This window comes from Gossypium raimondii, chromosome 5, assembly GCF_025698545.1.
Source record: "Gossypium raimondii isolate GPD5lz chromosome 5, ASM2569854v1, whole genome shotgun sequence".
NCBI classification, from domain to species: Eukaryota; Viridiplantae; Streptophyta; class Magnoliopsida; order Malvales; family Malvaceae; genus Gossypium; species Gossypium raimondii.
Window position 1 is genome coordinate 5033047 of NC_068569.1, and position 22036 is coordinate 5055082.

General features: G+C 32.3%; 2 protein-coding genes and 1 non-coding gene across 5 annotated transcripts; 1 reads left to right on the forward strand and 2 right to left on the reverse strand.

Annotated features, from left to right (window-relative positions):
• Positions 1-726: 726 nt before the first annotated feature.
• LOC105770741 (non-structural maintenance of chromosomes element 4 homolog A) lies at positions 727-4132 on the reverse strand. Of its 3 annotated transcripts, XM_012592070.2 has the most exons (8): positions 3708-4132; positions 3491-3571; positions 2924-3176; positions 2719-2812; positions 1786-2002; positions 1607-1698; positions 1365-1416; positions 727-1186 (listed from the first exon to the last, which is right to left on the reverse strand). In XM_012592070.2, the coding sequence occupies exons 1-8, from the start codon at positions 3901-3903 to the stop codon at positions 1050-1052; spliced, it is 1122 nt and encodes a 373-aa protein (XP_012447524.2). In that variant the 5' UTR covers positions 3904-4132; the 3' UTR covers positions 727-1049. The 3 variants fall into 3 exon arrangements, with proteins under 3 accessions (XP_012447524.2, XP_012447523.2, XP_012447525.2); XM_012592069.2 differs by lacking the exon at positions 1365-1416 and having other exon boundaries at positions 3708-4129; XM_012592071.2 differs by lacking the exon at positions 727-1186 and having other exon boundaries at positions 1379-1444; positions 3708-4131.
• A 2258-nt stretch (positions 4133-6390) lies between these two features.
• Positions 6391-8621, forward strand: LOC105769246 (hypothetical protein). The gene is made up of 2 exons (XM_012589742.2): positions 6391-6874; positions 8167-8621. Exons 1-2 carry the CDS (start codon positions 6529-6531, stop codon positions 8487-8489), a joined length of 669 nt encoding a protein of 222 aa, XP_012445196.1. The 5' UTR covers positions 6391-6528; the 3' UTR covers positions 8490-8621.
• A 64-nt stretch (positions 8622-8685) lies between these two features.
• On the reverse strand, positions 8686-13713 carry LOC105769245 (protein EMSY-LIKE 3). The gene is made up of 11 exons (XR_008196068.1): positions 13275-13713; positions 12200-12326; positions 11674-11882; positions 11469-11578; positions 11129-11366; positions 10829-11023; positions 10687-10755; positions 9827-10072; positions 9674-9742; positions 9528-9591; positions 8686-9089 (listed from the first exon to the last, which is right to left on the reverse strand). It is a non-coding gene; the product is annotated as a protein EMSY-LIKE 3 (transcript).
• Positions 13714-22036: the final 8323 nt, after the last annotated feature.

The following is a 22036-nucleotide window of genomic DNA, read 5'->3' on the forward strand; positions in this document are numbered from 1 at the left end:
GATAGCATTACTTCGCAATTTATTTTCTTTTTTCTTTCTTCAGAAAAATAACAAACTTCTTAAGATTTAAAAAAACAAAACAAGAGGAATAGGAAAAGAAATACAAAAGAGAATTCATAGCAAATATTAAGAGCGTACTTCGATGAAAAATTTTAAAATATTTGAAAAACGTTAAAATATATTTTTATAATTATTTAAAATTTTCATCTAAAATACACTCTTAATTTCAAAAAAGTATAACCTTTGTTTGTAAGAATTTATAATTATTATTAATAGCATAAAAGTAAACAATATTATTATTAAAATTATAGTTTCTTCAGATTTGTATCTTGTGGTGTGCCATATGAAAGAACAAAGGTGAGGGAATTTGAAGAAAATTTGAAAAAATCTTTATGCTTTCAATATCGAATTTGAGATCCTCAAATTTTATTTGAAAAAAATTGATAAATAAATAATTCTGTAGGTAAAGATATTTTCATTAATTATTTAAGATGTTCAAAGTTAATTTTTTCAAAAATATTTTACAAATAACTAATACGTGTATATGTTAAAAACCAAATTCATCAATACATCAAAATGTAATATTGGAAGGTCAAAATTCTCAAAATATTAAGGCCAACATAATACTCAAGATTAAGATATAGTAATAAGAGACAGACATAAACAAGCAACTCAAATGCATGGTGAAGTACAATAATCAAATTACTTAATTAGTCTACTCCAAAATCAGAATAATCTAGCGAAAATGCATTCACGTATCTAAGAATCCAAAGGTGAACATGCTCCTAGTTAGTAAATAGGTCAGAGAGTTGCTCCGGGCTCGTACAGCGGAGGAATCTACTACAAAAAAGATGAGTGTTACCGATTCGAGATTGAGCTACAGCTATTTACATTACAACATTCGAAATAATTGTACACAATGTGCTCTCAAGAGGAAAGTCGGTCAATTGAGCTTACGCCGGCATCTGCGAATGCCAGGGCCTTTGTTAGCATCATCTGGTTCAGGCGAGTCGTCTACAATGGATTCTTGAAAAATCAACCCTCGGTTCCTAGATAATATTCGGATTGGGGTTGTGGTTGATGCTCCTGAACTGTTTGCCGCTGGTTCCGCCTGGGACAAAGTCGGGTGTGAATCTTCCCTGTGAGGCATCAACTCCTCTCCAACTGGAACCGCATTCATCATTACCTAAAATCCCATTCATTCAAAAATGTAAATTAGAAGGTAAAACAAATTAGCCTAAAACTGTGCCGGCAAAATATTTTTTTTGTAAAAACAAGCAACTGATGTATAGAGTTTAGTCAACCAAATACTTCACTATTTAATTATAAAGAATATCAATACCCATACACTATTTCTCCATTACCTTCCCTATGTGGCATTAGCTCCTCACCAACAGGTACCACATTCATCAATAACTGAAAGCCAGTTCATTCAAAACCAGAACTAAAAGGAAAGAAATTAACCTCTAAACACTATACAAGAAAATAATAATTTACTCTAGCCAATTAAAATAGTTCGTTACACTGATAAAGCAAAAGCACTGAACAAAATACTCAATAGTTCTTGCAATATTGGGATTATATATGATGATAGCACATTCCATACCTTCCAGTCCTTAAAGTCGAATCTGAACACAAAATGGCTGTAAGCAGCCTCACCACTTGCTATGGACGAGGCAGCAGGGGCATTTTTAGGTGCTGAAAGAAAACAGTAAATGAGACAATTGCATTATCAAGGTATAATGCTAAGTGAATTGTCTGTCGATTGTCTTGATATATACTTACAGACAATATGAGAACCAGATCCATTCACCACTATTTCGGCTCTTCCATCTTTAACTAAGAATGAAAGAGCAAATAAATTCTCGACAGTCTGTGCAAATGAACTTCTATTCAAGATCAAACTTTCAAGTTTCACTTGTCTCTTTCTCCTTAAAATTTCAAACATCACTGCCATATTCCTGTCAGTATCAGTTTTCTCTTCAGCACCAGTTTCATCAACCTGTTGAGCACAACAATAACTCTTTGTCAACAATGGTTGTTAAAAGAGTAGACAGACACAATACAAATTATGATTGCTAAGCTTATGGTACCAAACAGTATACATTCAACCACACAACACTAAACACTGCACATCAGGATACACATTTTATTTACTTCCACAACATCTCTAACCATCAATTAATAGAAACCAAACAAGAAAGGGAAGTTTGAATATTCCCAAAAGATAGTGTGTGAATAACTCAAAAACACACCAACTCCAATTCAGCAAGATTTTAACGGAAGTTTATACTGAATTAATTTATTGTAGTTAAATGAAGAAAACAAATCAAACCAAACTCTCTGTAAGCCACAACAAATTGAATACAGTTCTGTTTCATTATTCAGTTGTTAGACTTAAAAATAGTTAAGAGTTCTATAATATAATTCACCTAGTTACACAAAGAACAAATACTAGTTTTATTTCATAAATAAAAATAAAATTTTAGATTAACAAAAGTCAAGTTGGTTAGGTTAGGCATGGCATGAACATATTTCAGTTTTTAATAACAAGAACTTTAAAGTGAACTGAATAGTTTTATCATAACTTGAAAAAAAAAAAACTAAGGCATCAAAAAACAAAATGAAACAAGCACAATGATTTTATTGAGGTTCTTCAACTATATTTCACAACCCTAAATGATGCTTAAAAACTAAAGACCAGAGAACACACTTCACCTCATCAGGCCGACTAGTATCAGTTGGTCTGACAGCACGCTTTCTAGTAACCATAGGCTTCCGTTGCTTTAACTCATTACTCATTGGTCCAAGCCTAAAGATCAGCACAAAGCAAAACAATTCAGCAAGAATCCAACAATCCTTAACACCCAATCCATTAAAGACCAAAAAGAAAACTCAAAACAGTATCTATAAAAGAACTAACATAGTGCAAATTCCTTTGCAGGTTCTAAAGAATGGCGAAACAGCCACCCCAATTTCTTTCCAATCAATCGATATCTGCTCATTTTCTTGTGTTTCAAGGCTCCTGGTGGATTTCCCAAACTCCCTAATTAAACAATTGACGAAGTCTGCTAGGCTGATTCCTTCACAAGAGACGGACTTAACAGAAGTTGCCAATGTATTGGCTAAGCCTAACAATGCCTCCGCATCGGCTACTTGTTCACGTGGCTTCGAAACTACAAGCACGAAAAAGAGAAGCACCAAAATTAATTACAATAATAAATATATTTTTGCAGATTAAATTCTTTCAACTTTTCCACATAAAAAAGAAATGAACAAAGGCTACTAAGTTAATTAAACTAAAATCTAGAAAATCTCAAACAAATTCAACGAATTAACGCTTAACGGACTTCCTTTAAGAAGTTAAAAGAAATGTGATAATTTATGAAAATGTTGAAAATTTAAAAAGCTATTCAAGAACAACAAAATGAGACGTAACAAGTAAATGAAAACAAATTCTCTAAAACTTAAAGGAAAAGCAAAGGGAAACCTTGTTGATGTAAGTTGTCGACTTCATTAATGATTATGTTAAATTTATTAGAATCCACGTTCGATATTTCATCCCTTGCATCTGCACCGCCAAAAATTCAAGTTAGAAAAAGCAATAATTTAGCTCAAATCTGGAAAGAAAATTAAAACAAAAAAAAACTAGTGAAATGAGATTAATATCCTTTCAGGAAAAGAAGAAGAAGAAAAATAATAATAACCGCTTATTTTGGTAATCACGGCAAGGTATTTGGAGCGAAGAACCCTCCTATCTGCCGCATCCTCTTCTCGATTCGGTTGATTCGACTCAACATCCGCCGACTCATCTCGGGCCACTCCCGCCACCTTGGTTCGAACCGGTTCAGCAGATGCATCACCCTTATCTGTTTGTTTTTCTTTCTTCACATTTCTCCTCATAATTTCAAAGAATTTGAGTCTAAAAAGAATAAAAAAACTAACGAACAGACCAAAACCCTAGACAAAGAAATTAGCAACGGAAGAAGATTTTGTAAATCAACAGTAAAAAAAAAGAGAGAGAGAGATGGAGAAGAAAAAAAGAACAGAAAATGATTACAGTTTAAAACATTTTAATTTCTCCCTCCCATTCTTTCTTTTCGATACACACTTTCCCGCTACTAATTTTTCAGTACTCTCTTATATATAGATATATCAACATAGCTTCGGCTTTGGGTACCAATTTTGTGGACCAAGGTTTTTAAAGTGGTCTCATCTTGCCCCGGTCATAGTTAATGTAAAATAAAAAATATCTATAAATTATCATTCTTTACATTTTTTAAGTTACTCAAAATTTTCAATCACCTGTATTTTCTTTTTACAGTAGAGGTATTACAAAATTGAATGTCAGAATGTCATTACCGGGATTTAAATGTTAATTTTAAAATGTTTTTTTTTAGGTTTTAGGAGTTATTTTTAATTTTCAATAACTTTTTAATTATTTTTAATTTCATATGTTAATTTTAATTAGAAGTTATTTTAAAAATTATTATGGTAGATCATAATCTGGATACTTATCAAAGTATTATCAACTCTATTTCATACAGTGTGAGACTATCTATTACAGTAATAATCAATAAACAATAAGCATGATGAGGATAAGTGTCGAGCACTACCAACTCTATTTGGTACAATGTGAGACAACTCATTATACCAACAACTAATAAGAAACAAGCTTAGGACCAAATATATCATCAGTGATATTATTTCTATGTTATCTTTTATATTTTTTTATCTAATTCGCTAAATTAATACATTTTATCTTCATGACTATGAATTTTTGACTAACTTTGGAGAGAGGTTTCACTATTAACTTATTTTGTTCCATTTACAAATATTGTTATCTTTCAAGCTCTTTGTTAACTTAGGATGAGTTTGGATGGATGGTACGTTTACTTATAATTAGTGTAAAAATAATGATGGTAATGAGATTTGATACTGTAGTGAAATAAAAAGTAAATTAAGCGCACTACACCGCACTCCGTGTCGCCCATCCAAATCCACCATTAGATTCACATTGATAAAAAATATTAGTTGAGATAAAAAAATACATTAACATGTTGAAACATTATTCATGTTCTTAAGATAACTTTCACTCCAAATTCATTACACATTAGTGTTTGGTTAGTTTGTCAATTGAATATTTTTTCGGCTAGAGGTAAAAGTGATCTAATTCCATTTCACAATATTAATTTGTGCTAAGTTCAATTTCATAGTTAGAGTTGTTTATGGGTTGGGTCGTTCGAAAAATAAAAGGATTTGAGAAAAATATAGGTCTAGAAAATAAGTTTAGGCAAAAAAAAACAAAGTTCGTTTAGAAAATAGGTTGGGTCTCGAGTAAGTTTTTTGGCCTAGGCCCGATTTGGCTCAAATATTTAATAAAAAACTCTAGTTGTTTTTCCACTTATGTTTTTCTACTTTTTGCTATTGTTTTGTTAACATTCAACTATTATGTTATTACTATTTAATTTTTAATATTTGGATATTATATCACTTATTTTATTGTTAAATTTACTACTATTTTAGAGACATTTGCTTGTTTAGTTGCACTTATTTTAATGTTATTTAAGTATAAAAAATTTTAAAAAAAAATTATTTTCAATTTGTTGGGAAATATTTATTTTAATATTTTGAGTGAACTTAGTGTATTATATTTTTAAAATTGTTTATATAAAAAATAAAAATTACAAAAAATTAATACGGGCCGAGCCTAGATTTTAACATTTTTATTTGGGTCGAGTTTGAACAAAAATTTAGGCCTATTTTTCTTGTTGGGACGAGTCTAAAATCGAGCTTAAATTTTTATTAGACCTAACTTAAATTTAGCCTGACCCATAGACAACTCTATTAACAAATTTAGGCTTAATTTTTATTATTTTTATTTTTTTAACTTTATAGTCCCATCTAATTTTAACTTCACTACAATCAATCTCCCCTGTCATTTTTCAGGTAGTAAACATGAAAATTATATTAAAAAGTCAAAATTTATTATTAGTCATCGTATTATGCTTATGTTGTTTATTTAATTATTTTAGTTATCATATTTTAAAATTTAAAATTTCACGACTAAGTAATAAATTATTAAAATTATTATTATGTTTTTTTGTTATAAAAACCACCTCATTATTATTAGAAAGATAAAATATTGGAAATAACCAAAACAATTTCCACCTCAACAGTTTCCAATCAAAGCAATTAAAATTTGATATTGTAATGAACTTAAATTTAATAAAATAATTAATAATATTAATAATTAGATATGAATTTTAAAATATAAAAAATACAGAAATTCAATTATTAAAAATAAAAATATAAAAACCAAATTCCAATATTTCAAACAACATGTTTTAACCAAGAATTAAATTCCCAACTTTTCTCATCAAACTTCCAACATCCCGTGGGCCGTTTTTTCCTTTACCTTCTTTCAAAAGTTAAAAACACGAACACGCATTTACATAATATCTTTTCGTCTCATTTTCTTCCCCGATTCAATTCACCATCAATCTTTCCCTTGAGCTCTCTCCAAGAATGTCAAACTACACAGTGGAACGCATCAAAGTTGCAACTCCTGATAAAGTGGAGCTGATGACAAAAGTTTTTAAACCAAATGAAGAGATCAAAGACAACTTAGTGGTAGTCCTTGTCCATCCCTACTCGATCCTGGGTGGGCGTCAGGCTCTTTTGAAGGGGATTGCTTCTGGGTTAGCTCAAAATGGTCACAGGGCTGTTACTTTTGATATGAGGGGAGTTGGAGAGTCCATTGGAAGAGCTTCTCTTACAGGTTTTGCTGAAGTCAAGGATGTTATTGCTGTCTGCAATTGGGTTTCTGAACATCTTGATTCTCACAGAATCCTGTTGGTGGGTTCTTCTGCAGGTATATTATAATTATTCTCTCTCTCTCTCTCTCTCTCTCTCTTTTCTTTTCTGCAAATCTCTTTGATTTGGGCATGAAAAATTATTGTTAGGTTTTGGGTAGTGTTTAGAATCCTTTGTTTAAAATTCAGATCTCATTCATGATTTACTTCGAAAAGGAAGAAGGTTAAAATAAAATGCAACTTCTTTCTAGCATTGAAAGGGATGTGGATTGGTAAAGTTCTGTTTCTGTGATTACAAGAGGGTTACCCCTTTGATTTTAGGTTTATAAATGATTTCAGTGTTATTTGTTGGCAAAATCTTTCATTCAGGGTCACTTCTGAGCTTTTTTAGGATAATAATGTTTTCAGACTTTATGATCAGTATCTAAAAAAATCTCTGGATATGTAGATCAGTACTCTAAATGCTGGAGGTTGTTTTAGGAATTAGATTGTTGTTTCTTTTTAGATAAAGCTCAAAATCACATATGAACTTTGATACAATATGATCTATAAATTTTGATTTGGTCTATTCAAAAGATTATGAAAATTGTTTAGTTATGCAAAGATTATGAAAATTGTTTATTTTCATGTATGAAATTACATAAAATAAAAATTTTGTATAAAATTATATATTAAATCAAAATTCATAATTTTGAGATTTATCTCTTTTTCACTTGGTTTTTGGAGAAACGTGAATTTCATTAATACTATTAAATCAAAATTTTGTATAAAATTACTCGTTTATTATATAAGTTGGACTGAATTTTTCCCTCAAGTGATAGATATGGTATTGGATGTGTAGTTTCTCTTCACTAATACTAGGTTTGGTATGAGTATTGTTTTTTCCATATGTTTTAGTACATAAGTTGGCAATAAACTAATTATTAGTAATTTTTGCCACTAACATGACTTGTCTGTGGCAAACAGGAGGAAAATTTTTGCTTATATTTTTACTAGAGTTTTTTTTTATCTTTTAATTTCAAGTTTAAATTTATACTTATTATTCTTTATTTTATGTCTAACTATTTTAACATATGTATTAAATAAGCTTTGTCTTCGTATTATTATATTAGTAACCAAACATGCCACAAATATAGTTTATTGACGTGTTGTGGGTTTTATGCAATATTTGTACTTATTGTGTGATTGGATACTGTAAAGAATTGGTATAGTTATTAACCGGAGACAATCCTATTAATGATGTGAGCGGAAGAGTTTTAGATGATAAATTGAGTTTTGTTTCTGAGAAAAGGCAACTTGTGTGCACTATTTGTATTCATCATTATTTATTATTTGCATTGTGTGTTTTTAGGGGCGCCAATTGCAGGGTCTGCAGTTGATCAAATCGAGCAAGTTGTGGGGTACGTAAGTCTGGGGTACCCTTTTGGCATGATGGCCTCCATCCTTTTTGGAAGACACCACAAAGCCATCCTCCAATCCTCAAAACCCAAACTCTTCGTCATGGGAACTCGGGATGGATTTACCAGTGTCAAGCAGCTCAACAACAAGCTTAGTTCCGCAGCCGGGCGCAATGAAATACATTTAATGGAAGGAGTTAGCCACTTTGAAATGGAAGGCCCTGCTTATGATGCTGAGATGGTGAAGCTTATCCTTAAGTTCATTTCTTCATTGTAAGACATGTAGCCACTTCTTTAAAAAGATTAGTGCTTGATGAATTGCTATTAAATTTGCTTCCTTAAGCTCTGTTATTGTTTGTAGAAAAAGATGCCAAATTTATGTGATAATATATAATATTATTTTGTGCAATTTGCAGGAAATTAGACCTTTGGTTTCCATCCTGTCTGATCAAAGTGAAAAAAAGAACATTGAGTTCCACTGAACTTGGCTGCAAACAAAATGAATATAATAAACTTTTTACATAGTCAGCAGTGCACTCAGGGATATCACCAGTAATATATTTTAAAACTTTATACAAAGCATTTACCTACACTACGTTTAGATTAAAGTTACAATAGCCTGCTAAGATTAGGAACCAAAGAAATGGCCACTACAAAAAGTACTTCATTCAGTCACTGCTAAGGCCACGGCTACAGCTATTTATACTGGATATACTAAGCTGGTTATTCGCTACCCAAAACCTACGCTCGTCATTTGATTGCGCCATCAGATCCTTCAATTATTCTACCCTCACCCATCTCATCATTGTACTGCCGTTTTCTCCATGCTCTTTCTTGATCCATTACTGTCCTTGTGAGAACGGATGCTCTCCATCTGCTTTGAAGCCAATCAAATAAATATATAAATATAAATAATGGCAGCCTCTTAACTGCTTTCAGCCATATAACTTATTATTTTAGATAAATATCTCCCTCGGAATTGGTGGCATTTCCATATGTAATATAATATTGCAAGTATGTATTCATCTTGCTGCTGTTGATGTTGCATGTGGAGCAGTTACTTGACAAGTTAAATAATGTGGCAGCAGGCTTAAGACAGAAGCTATGCCATACAAGTTAATTTGAACCCTTCCTTTCATTCTTATGCAAACTGGAATGGCCAGGACAACTGGACAACATTACTCAAATGAAAACTTGTACAACCTTGTGACAGGTAAACAGAACATCCAAAAGCTACAAATAAATTGTACAACAAAAGATGGAGCATCCATATTTTAACTAATCTACGACATAATTATATGTAATTAGTTATTACCACTTTCACCGTCAGATGCACCTTCAAGTCTCGCAATTGCATCAACTAGGGCTTGTTCATGCTCCTGTAATGACAAAGATCCATGGTGATTGCTGCTGCAATAGCTAATATGGAACAATGCAACGTCATTAGAAGACAATACTTACTGTCAGCACTTTCTTTGCTTTCTCAATTTCTATGGAATCAGGGTGGCTTGCACCAAAAACTTTTTCCACCTGTTCAACATTTCCACAATTAGGAAGTACACACCACATCTGACAGTTGCAGTTTATTAGATGATCTTCCAGTAGCAATTATACCTCCTTAATTAGAGTATCTGTATGAAGTATCTCAATATCCGCCAAAACCTTTTTTCCAACACCATTTTGCATCAAAGGAAAATCTTTTTTAGCCTGACCCTTTAAACTCCCCCTACCTCTTCCAGCTCCAGCCACCCCGCCACCGCAAGCCATGGACTTCTTAATCCCACGGCCTGGACCAGGGCGGCCACCTCTACGGGATATTCCAGGATCATCACCTTCCCATCTAATATCTTCAGAAGATATCTATCATTATATTTATAAGAAATCAGTGTGTGGCATGAAAGCATAAGTAACAAAAAGAGCAGCATTGTTATAAATGACAAAATTACCAGTTCACTATGCTTGAGCAAAGTTATGTATGGCGATCAGAAGCACAATAGTTACAAATGTGGACTCTTATAATTGATGAATAACCCTAACAAGTTTGAGAGAATGGAAGTAGTGGGAGAAAGTTGTCAAGATATACAGACATGAACATTGAATTTAGTTAATATATTGATCAACAATGAGAAAATATATTACTCTATCACACTGCCCTTGTCATTTTAGACATATCAGAATAAAAAGGGAACCTCCTAAATCTCATAATTTCCAGACATATACTGCTTGAAAATTCATGAAAATCATATTTATCATTGGCAATATACTGTAACCTTATGAGATGTAAACCCTATCTAGAGAAGAATATGGTTCAAGATACAGGGATAGACCATGCACATAATTTCTGCAGTGTATGATGAATGACATAAAAGTTCCTGAGGCACATATGCTACAAGCTTAAAAGTTGATTTTGATAAAAAATGGTATACAACATACTAATGGAAGGTAAATCAGGCTGTACAAAGTAACAATTATACCTCTTTGAGATTGACCCATTCCCAGGTTTCATCCGCAGTATTTATATCATAAACCAAAGCATGCCGCCCCTACCAACATAGAAACAAAGGATTACAGCTCCATTAGTTAACAGCTTATTGTATAATCAACTAAGAAACATACCTCAACTGAGTTATAGTCTGTTATAACGGCCTCATAGAAATGGTTGTCTTCAGGCCACCTTGTCCAAACTTTCCTTCCAATTAATGGATCATATGGTGCAGCTTCAGCAGGTACATTTGCGGCAAATGCTCCTGTTGAGGTACGATTAGGAGCCTGGGGCTTTCCAGGAAGGCCTCTGGAAGGATGCTGCATCAACTTCGTTGGGGGTGCAGCAAAACAACATACATAAATAAAAGATGAAAAGAACATGCATATCCCATTCATTGTATCTTCTAAGTATCTTAAAATGAATTAACTCACAGATTTTGACTTCTTGCTCTTTGCTCCTGGCATAGGACCTCGTCTTGAGGCTGATGAAGATGGTTGCATAGATGGATGCAATGCAGGAGATGGTGCACCCATGGATAATGAAGCTACTGAATGTGATGTTTTCATCTTCTTGCGTGATCCTGATACTGAAGGACTAGGTACAGGGTCAAGCATAGGCTGACTTGTACTAAGCATTCCAGGCTGGAGGCCACTTGCCGTTCTCCATTCCCTAACAGCAATGAAAGATCATAGTTCCCATTAAAAAGGAGAGATGACAAAAGTTATTATATGATAAAAGCTGCTCATAAGAGCATGGCACAGTATATCAGACCTTATCCTCCGAATCATGTCATCAGCATTAACCCTCAATAGAAGCTCCCTATGCTCCTCATCTGATACTCTCAACTCCTTTCTTAGTTCAGTAATTAAACTTTCCTTCTCCTGAGGGGGAAAACACATTTGGTTTAAGTACCTTTATAACCTGCTTTACATAATTTTTATGGGATAATTCATTGATAATTTTTTTTGACAAATACCCAAGTTAAAGCATCAGATTGAGCTTTGAAGGCCCGCAAGATCGAACAGTATGCTTCCTGCTCAATGAGATGGATTTGTGTTTCCATGTCACCATGCATTCTAGGCAAAGGAGCAGAGCCTATAACTGCTGATCTTCCATTCCCGGCAGCAGTACAACCCCCTCTTTGAAACCTGTTCTGATGTGAAGGAGGAAGGTCATCATCTGTTCCTGCAAGGGTTCAGAAGCGATAACAAAATCATTTGCAAAACTGATTAAAAAAAAAAAGGCTGATTAGAGGTTATACTGTTTCCTACAGTTACCAGCAGTTATATTGTTTCTTCAAGCCACCCATTAAAAACATTACAGAACACTTCCTAGCAATGTACAAGTTTCACGAACCCCAAAATTTCACTCAAGATAAAAAAGGAAGCAGGTAACTTTATCATCAATTAACCAAGCTGGAAAAAATGTTCTCTCCCATCTTAAAATCATCAAATTTACAGGGACAAAAGGGAACTTGAAACAAAATGTTTAACTCAACTCACCACTGCTATCAGAAAGCCCATAGTCCATGAAGATCCTTCAAAATCAATCTTAAGAAAAGTCTATGAAAATGCTCTGAACCAACAGAAGCAAGCTGATAAGTTGTTAAGAAAGACAAGGTACAACTACCTGGAAACAATAAATAATACAATGAATTCATAAACTTCAGCTAAAATGTGAACTTCAATCAACTAAACTAGCTATAACCTTGCTAATCTATTTTTTATTTTGCTACAATAATCTAGATCGATGGATTTGTCAAAATACACCATAGCTGAACCCAAAAACCTCTAAATATCAAGCACAGTTGGTACCAAATATATATAATAAGCATGGAAATTCAATTGCAACCTATTGCTGCAAACCAGTACGAAACTACTGACTTAAAAACAACGTTACAGAGTTTTTGGTCTTTGACAAGTTAAATTTTGAGATTTGGGTTCTTGGCTGGAGAAATTTGTCTTACTTAGAACTCCTAATTATGCATCAAAATGCCAATTTAGAGGAACCACTTGTCTCTTTCGTTACTTGCTTTTTGCTTATATATAATGTATGCACGTTTGGATACAAAGGCAAATAATATTTTGAAAATTTAAAATTTTAATTCTTTTTTAAGAAAGAAAATACGTGATATTTTAACGCTCAAATAAAACATTTATGTTAGAATTGTCGTTGTACTTTTTTCATTTGTTGATTTCTAGAACAATTATGATTATGATTTTGCTTTTACTATTTACTTTTACAGTTTACTACAAAATAACGTGCTTTGACGAAACAAAAGGCTAATTTCAAAGAGCAATATCATAAATATATTAGAAACATCAATTCAAGCAATTTCGTTAAAAAAACCCTAATTCCCAAAGGCAAGATCATAAATAAGAAAATAATGCAAAGCTACAAACTATCGATTCTAAATGAAGCTTCACGAGTTTTAAACCAGTCTCGCCGCTTTAAAATCAAACTGGAAACATATAGTAAAATCAATTTTAAGTCAAGTTCATCAAAGAAAAACCCTAAATTCACAATATTAAGCTCCTAAAGTTACTCAAATAAAATCACGAAATCTAACAAGCTCACCTTGCCCGTCAAACCCCCTCCCATTCTGAGGATCGAAAGCCAATTATTTCAGCGAAATTCTTCAAATTTGAACCAAAAAACTCAATTCTGGTCGGCTTTGAGAGCAATAAAACCCAACCAAACTCTTCCACAGTCTTACTCCGAGCAGCTCCAATATGAAAAAGGACGATGCTTTCCAACAAAATTTTCGTACTCCAAGCAAAAAGAGAATAGAATATAAGATACAAAAAGGGACAACAGTTGTTTTCCAATATTTCGAATTCAGATTGAAATTTGAGGGGAGAATTTGAGATTTAGAGGGATTAATGGGAGCAATGGAGATGGGAATAAGAGATAAAATTATGATTAAGCACGTGAATTTTTGTGAGTATATTTGGTTGGGATCGCGGGAGAGTGTGTTTGAGAGAGCATAGAGAAAGAACACGGACTTGAAATCTGTTTTTAATTTAATGTCGTTAATTTTTATTCAGTTTTAGTTCCGCTCTCCACGCACATAATGCATGCCGTTTTGTTTAATTGACGATTCTTTCTCTTCGTTATCTCTCAAATACAAATTTTGGTCTTGTACATTAAAAAAAAATCAACTTATGTATTTATATTAAATATATGATTGCGTTAGCTTATTATTAAAGTAGTTTATGGGTTGAGTCAGGTTGGGTTTAGGTTGAGTCTAAGTATGATATTAATATATTTTATATTTGTCTAAATTTAGCTCGTCCTTATATTTGGAGCCTAAAATTTTACTCAAATCTGTACATATTTACAAAAGACGAATCTAATCTCATTTTAAACATGTCCATATTAGTTTTAATTTTTAAATATTTATATTGCTTTGTTTTAATATTTAATAATTTTATATATTTTTATTTATTGAAAATTTTTATAGTCATCTTAACATTTTTTAATATTTACATTAGAGTAGTATTATATATCTAGTATAAGTTTTTTTTAATGTGTTCTAAATTATATAATATATAAAAATAACACAATATAAAATATTTAAAATTTAAAATGGGCCTGCCCAGACTAGACTCGGGCCTTGAATGTTCAAGCCTAAGCCCGACCCATATTTTAAACGGGCTTAATTGTTTTGTCCAAATTCATTTTTCGGAATATTTATACCCAAACCCTCCCGAATTTCGAACGGACCTTTAGGCCTGGACGAGTAACCTGGTCTATGAACAGATCTAATTAGAATTCACCAAAATATTTTCTGATATACAGGTTATATAATTATAAATATGTTTTAATTTTTTACATTTTATAAATCAATAATATCTTAATTATAATAAATTTTGGATGATAAACTTTGACCATTTAAACTCAAACAATATTTAATTTTTGCATAAAATTTTAATAAATATATTTATTATATAATTGTTTTCATTATATCGTGAATTTATTAGAAAAACATGGTTCTGTAAAAAGTGGACCATAAGCTATGGTTGAATAAGTAATGAATTCAGTATTATTTAAAAAAATTCCTGCTGAGATTGTGTATATATAAAAGTTGGAAGAGCTTACCTAGTTGGTTAGTCCAATTCCAGTTAATTTCAAATTTAATCCAAAGTTAATACACTATCTAATATTAAATTATCTCAAATGAAAAATAACAAAATCACAGTTTTTTTATTTAATCAAATTTTAATAGTTTTTAATGAGTTAAATTTTTAAATTAATTTTAATTTCATTCATTTTATTTTTAACATATCATCAAAGTTAAATTACATTTTATTTTTTAATTAAAAATAGATAAATTAATTTTTATATATTAAATTAAAGAGTAAATTAATTTTTATTGAGTAAATTAATTAATTAATTTAATAAAATTGTTTATTAATTTATATAATTAAAAATTGATATGAGAAATAACTAAACATCAACACATTATTGTCATATGTAATTCTTGTTAATTTGTGAAAAATAAATTTTAATAATAGAAATGCGCAAAATACCAATAAAAGCCTTTTTTTAAATTACTAAAATGGGCCCGGTAAAAATTAATTACAGGAATGGTCCAATTCCCCGAAAACGCGTCCACGTCAGCGCGTTGTCAGGTGATGAGGCAGGAAAACGTTTCTTCAACGGAGCGCTTTGCCTACATGGACATAAAGTGCGCCCTCAAAGACGCGTTTTGCCCGTGTCTCCTGCTGGTTAAGGTTTTTGGTTTTTTTATGGTTTAAGGTTAGGGTTTTGTGGGTTTTAGATTTAGGGTTTTAAAGAAAAAATCAAACAAATAAGGGATTAGGGTTTAGGGTTTATTAATTAAATTAATTATAAATTTTTCAAATTTGGATTAGGTTTCGTGTTTATGGTTTTTAAAGAAAAATCAATTAAATTAGGTTTAGGGTTACTTGAGTAAATTAATTAAAAAATTTAAAAAAATTAGATTAGGGTTTAGTGTTAATTTAAAAAAGCTCCCACGTAGAGGATCTTCTGCTACAATAGCTACTGAAAAAATAATTTCGAGAAAACGTTTCTGAGCAAATAGTGTCAAAAATGCTTTAAGCAAGATGCTTTGTCAGCAAAAGTACTGAAAGAAGCTCCCACGTGGACGCACTTTTGCTACAGTAGCTCCTAAAAAAATAATTTCGAGTAGACGTTTCTGAGCAAATAGTGTCAAAAACGCTTTAAGTAAGATGTTTTGTCAGCAAAAGTACTGAAAGAAGATCCCACGTGGACGCGTTCTTGCTACAGTAGCTCCTAAAAAAATAATTTCGAGTAGACGTTTCTGAGCAAATAGTGTCAAAAACGCTTTAAGCATAATGCTTTGTCAGCAAAAGTACTAAAAGAAGCTCCTACGTGGACGCACTTTTGTTACAGTAGCTCCTGAAAAAAATAATTTCGAGTAGACGTTTCTGAGAAAATAGTGTCAAAAACGCTTTAAACAGGATACTTTGTCAGCAAAAGCACTGAAAGAAGCTCCCACGTGGACGCACTTTTGCTACAGTAGCTCCGTTTGGCCTAAGGCTATAAATGAAGCAAATTTTTTTTCTCAGATTGCATAAGTTACAGTAAAAAAAATTTAGAGAGGCTAAGAATGATAGAAATTGAAGATGAGTGAACGTATTAGTGTTGTTATTTATTGTGATGGTGAGGTTAGTCACACCGAGAACGGTGTTATTTTTTTATCGGAGAATACAGTGCAACTGGTTTTTAACCAGAACATAGATTTGACAGAACTTCGTAAAAGAATTAGGCGTAAAATATTCAGAACGACACCAATGAAAGTTCTGTCTATTACGTATCGGTTTTGTTCTTCTGTTGATTCGGTGACATATGACTCGTTCGACGTAAAATGTGCTCGTAGCTTGGAGGCAATGGTGCAGACTCATCTTGCCAGTGGAGCACCCTATATGGAGTTATATATACGATTTACATCGCCAAATGATGCACTTGCGACTGCTGTTCGAGAAGTATACACGAATCCTGCCCGATACTCGGTTAGTGGGTTACAAAATACGGAACAACCCATGTTTGGTAGCGGTATGAAATACACATCCCCTGCATGACACTCTATCAGTGGATGGGACATGCACCTTGGTGGGTCGATGTTTGATGCTGAAAATACGTACTGGGGAACGGTATCAACTTCTAGTGGTTGGCAATCTACATCCAATTAGGGACGTTATGAAACGCCTAGAAGAAGAGATGATGTACTCCCTACGATGTCCACCGATGAGGGGACCTTGTACGTTGCAGATAATGGTGGGTTAGAAGATAACTCCGACGTGGATCCACCTCGAGAGCCCGGGCCCGATGATGCAGAAGTTGTATTATTTTTTGAATCAAAGCTTATTTCAACCGAATCTAAAAATGTTGAAGGGGGTTCAGATGAAGAAGAAGGTTCACGATTTAGAGCATACTCACCTCTAGCCCGTATACATAATGTTGATCTGTCTGTAAATAGTGCGTTGGAGTTTCCAAATCTACCACACATGTTACGTGATCGCACAAGTTTGATACTGGATTCGGGTGAATTTGAAGTTGGTAATGAGTTTTCCAACAAGGATAGTTTTATTGGTGCATTAAAACAACATAGCATCAATAGCGGCGTTAACTACCACGTGGTTAAATCCAGAGCTGATAAGTTTGAGGCGAAGTGTGCAGTGCAAGACGACACATGTTCATGGAAAATCTACGCCTCGTTGAGGAAAAGGACAGGGTTGTGGGAGATAAAAAAGTACAAAGGTCCACATACATATGTTGCAGGTACAGTATTTAGGGTTTCTGAATAATACTGTTATTATGTAATGTTGTATTATTTAATGTGCTCCGTTGATAGGTATTTCACAAGATCATCCCAAGATAGATTCAGCTATGTTAGCTAGCTTGATACTACCTACGGTGAAGGCAGATCCCAAGACTTTAATACCGGTCTTAATTGCCAATATTTGTAGCCAAATAAGGTACACGCCCTCTTATCGCAATGCTAGGATAGCTAAGCAGAATGTAATGACCCAAAATTCACGGGCATCAGAAAAGTATAATATCGGGCCTCCGTCTTAGTAAATTGAGTTAAAAAATAATTATTAGAAATATTTACGAGACTAGTTGTGTGTTTAATTAGGTTTTAGATAGATGAATTTAGCTTGATTAGGAGTAATTAGCAAAAAGGATTAAATTACAATAGAAGTGAAAGTTTAATTATAGATTAAAAGAAAATAAGAGGGACTAAATAGGCAATTATATCAATTTCCAAATTTGAGGTTGCATAAGCATAAAAATCTAAGATTTTTATGTGTTAAAATATGTTATTAAGTTATTATATTATTATATTATAAAATAAATTAAATTGTAACAAATATATGGTAATAAAAATATACATGTGTAAAAATAATATTGGTACAATTGTAAATTAAATATTTAGTTGTTTAAAATTTAAGTTAAAAGATATTTATATTATGATTATGATTATATTGTTATTATTATAATAAAGTAAAAAGTAAGTAAAAAGAAAAAAAAAAAGAAACAAAATAGCAAACGAAACAGGGAAAAGAAAGAAAGAAAGAAGAAAAGGGAAAATAGGGTTTTTAAAGCTTGGAGTTCAATTTGGTAAGTCAATTAAGCCCTTTTCTTTTAATTTTGATGTTTTAGAAGCTTTAAAACAAAGTTTTGATAGAATTAAGTTGATATTTTGTAAGTTCATAGGTTTTAAGATGGTTCATGTTGAACAAATTGTTGAATTAGGGATTTAATTGAATGAATTTTAAGTTAGAATTGATAAAGGGATTAAATTGAAATGAAACTATAAGTTTTATGTTTTAGGGACTAAATTGAGGGAAATTCAAAATTAGGAAAATATGTTGAAATTTTAATAGTTACATTTGAGTTTGGATGAAATTTGAATAAAAATACAAGGTGAATTGAATTAGAAAAGTAAGTAAACTTAGTTAAGATTAAATTAAGAGTAAGGTAAAAATTGATTAGAAATTCAGTTATTTATTTTAATTTAATGCTGTAATTAATAGCAAAAATTATTATTATTTTCTTAGCTAACAAAGAACCCGAGGCATCGGCAACAAAATGAAATGAGAAAGCTATCGAGGACTAAAATGGGAGATTTACAGTTTGTATTACTATAACTTAAACTATTTACTAAATGCTATATTGAAATTGTAATCATGGGACATTTAAAGTAAGGTAAGTAATAACATTTGAAATTAAATAAGAATATGTGTGAATATTAAATTATATGTGAATTGAAATATTAGATGTTTTGAATTGTTTGAATATTTGAAATTATTGTGGAAATGAATTCGAAATTGGAAAAGTAAAATAATACCCTATTAACTTATCGGACTAGATTGGATACAAATGGCATGCCATAGAATTTGTGATGTGATGAGGAGATTTGTAGTTCGGCCTAGAAGATGATTATGTTATTATATGCTTCGGTTTATTCGAAGAGGCATTTAATGTCTTATTGGTGTGTTTGGGAGGATATGATATACTAGTGTGTTATGGAGGATTTATATTATTTCGGGTGTGTTTAGGTTGGATATTTTGGTGTGTGTGGGTGGATTTCGCGTATTTGTCAGAGTCCGAGCCTAGTTAATAGGGTAAACAGTTAAAATGAAAATTTGAAAATGAGATTGGTTGATTTGACACTATTGAAAAGTACGAGAAAGAATGTATGAGTAAAATCATGAATTGAATTAGTATATGAATATATATATATGGATTTAAGATGTATGAAGTGATATATAATTATGTATAATTAGTTTAAATGATTTATAAAGCTTATGGTTGATGTTTGTAATTTATTAATGTTAAATAGTTTAATTTATAGTAATACCATTGAGTATGAAATACTCAGCGTATGGTTGTTCCCGTGCGCAGGTCATTAGATTTCAAGGTCCAGTTCAGCATCCAGAAAGATCTCGACTCCAACAAGAAAATTTCGGTGATGTTTTCTTCCTTAAATGAAAGTGGCACGTACATAAGAATTATAATAGTTATTTTGGTATGTTATATAGTTTTGTTGTAAAGAAAGGTATTTGATGTTTTGATGATCATATTAGTAAAATGGTAGAAGTTATATATAGTATTGGTATCAAATTGAAATGGCTTGATTAGTTTTATGAATTAATTAGAAATGATAATGGGATTTTCATTGATTAAGTTGTTATGTCAATATGTCAAATATAATTTAAGTATATAAATGTATTGGTTGAATTACTGAGATTGGTTTGGTTGCGATTTGAAATTTGCAGGGGGTTTTATGTCAAAATAAGCAGAAATGCTGCCGAAATTTATAAAAAAATGAAGTCAATTAGTAAAATTTATATGAATTTATGATTTATTTTAATAAATTGGTTATTTATTTAATGATTATTTGTAAATTGTTTGATATGTCCAGTAATGCCTCGTAACCCTATTCTGGCGATGGTTTGGGGTTAGGGGGTGTTACACAGAAGGCGTTGGAGAAGATGCATAGTGGATGGGACGCTTCATATAATGAAATATGGCAGTGGTGTCAAGTGCTAGAGAGATACGTCTCAGGTTGCATAACAGACCTTGAAACATAACATGCATACTAAAACAGCCGATTGCTACGTGGATGCCAAGTGTTCAAACGCTTGTTTTGGACCTTTAAACAATGCTGAGACGCATTTTCATACTGCAAGCAATTGATACAAATTGACGGTACCTTTATGTTTGGTAGATATACCCATCGACTATTGCTAGCAGTGGCACAGGATGGCAGTGGGAGAATTCTTCCAATTGCGTTTGCAATAACTCCGGGAGAGTCAGCTGATGACTGAAATTTCTTTCTATCTAGGTTAATGAGGCATGTATGCCCCAACCTGATATTTGTGTTATTTTATATCGGGGCACCGAAATACTAGCTGCAATTGATTGACAGGGAAGCTTATGACAGCACACACACCATCGGTATTGCCTAAGGCATGTTGCTTCCAACTACTACAGGCAATATCTATCTAAAAGTGAACGACGACAAGTGACCAACATGAGTATTTAGTCTCTATTAATATAATTTCGTTTGTCATTTTGAATTTATTCTAAATGAAATAGTGGTATGTAATATTCGCTATGAACTTATATTGGCAGGGTATGAAATAAATAAAAATCGTTTTCACGAAATGTTGACAGTTTTGTGTTCAATTAACGGTGAAGGCACGGGCTACCTTTGAAACATACCTTTCGAACTGTGGGCACAAGCATACGACGGCGGCCTACAATATGGTTATATGACCTCAAACCTGACTGAATGCATAAATTATATTCTAAAAGGAATGCGCCATCTACCGATAACATCGGTTGTGAGAAAGACATATTTTCGTTTGGCGACGCTATTTCTAAAGCGAGCAGCGAGTTACGCAGGCCAGATGCAGGGAGGCCATGTATGGTGCAGTAAGGTAGTGCAAGAAATTAACAAGGCCAAGGCACAGACGAACACCATGCACACAGTGTGTCACGATCGAGAAAACTTATAGTTTCGCGTGACAGAGTTTGACAGACCGCACCAAGGTGTTATTGGCGGGCAATATCGTGTACATTTGCGAAATAGGACTTGCGACTGTGGGATGTTTGAAGCATTTTATTATCCATGCGCTCATGTAATTGTAGCTTGTTAGAATCTCCGTTTGGATCCGATGAGCTATGTCGACGAAGTGTACAAATTAGAAAACATGTACAACGTCTGAAGATACATATTCCTACCGGTCCCAGATGAATGTAAGTGGCCGTCTATATCGCTTGCTCCCTTTAAGCTGTTACCGGATAAATAATTACGTCGCAAACCAAAGGGTCGACCTTGCTCGGCTAGAATACATAACAATATGGATATCCGAGAAATAGCCAGTCAACAGAAGTTGTGCAGATGGTGTTGGAACCTAGGCCATACAAGCCGATCATGCCTAAATCGCAATAGTTGAACGTTGTTATAAAAAACTTTGTATTATTTATATTTTTTTAAATCAAATAATATGGAAATATTCAGAATATTGATTTATTTAAAATAAAATCAATTTTATTAAAAATATTAAAGTAAATTACAATTATTTTATTCAAAACAACGTTTTATTTTATTAAATGAAATAATATAGAAATATTCAAAATATTGTGTTATTTAAAAGAATTTCTATTATATTAAAAATGTAAAAGTAAATTTCTATTTTATTACATGAAATAATACAGAATAATTTATATTTTATTACATCAAATAATATCAAAATATTCAAAATATTTGTACAGATATATTAAAGTAAAAATCAATCTCCGTGCCCGCCAGATTC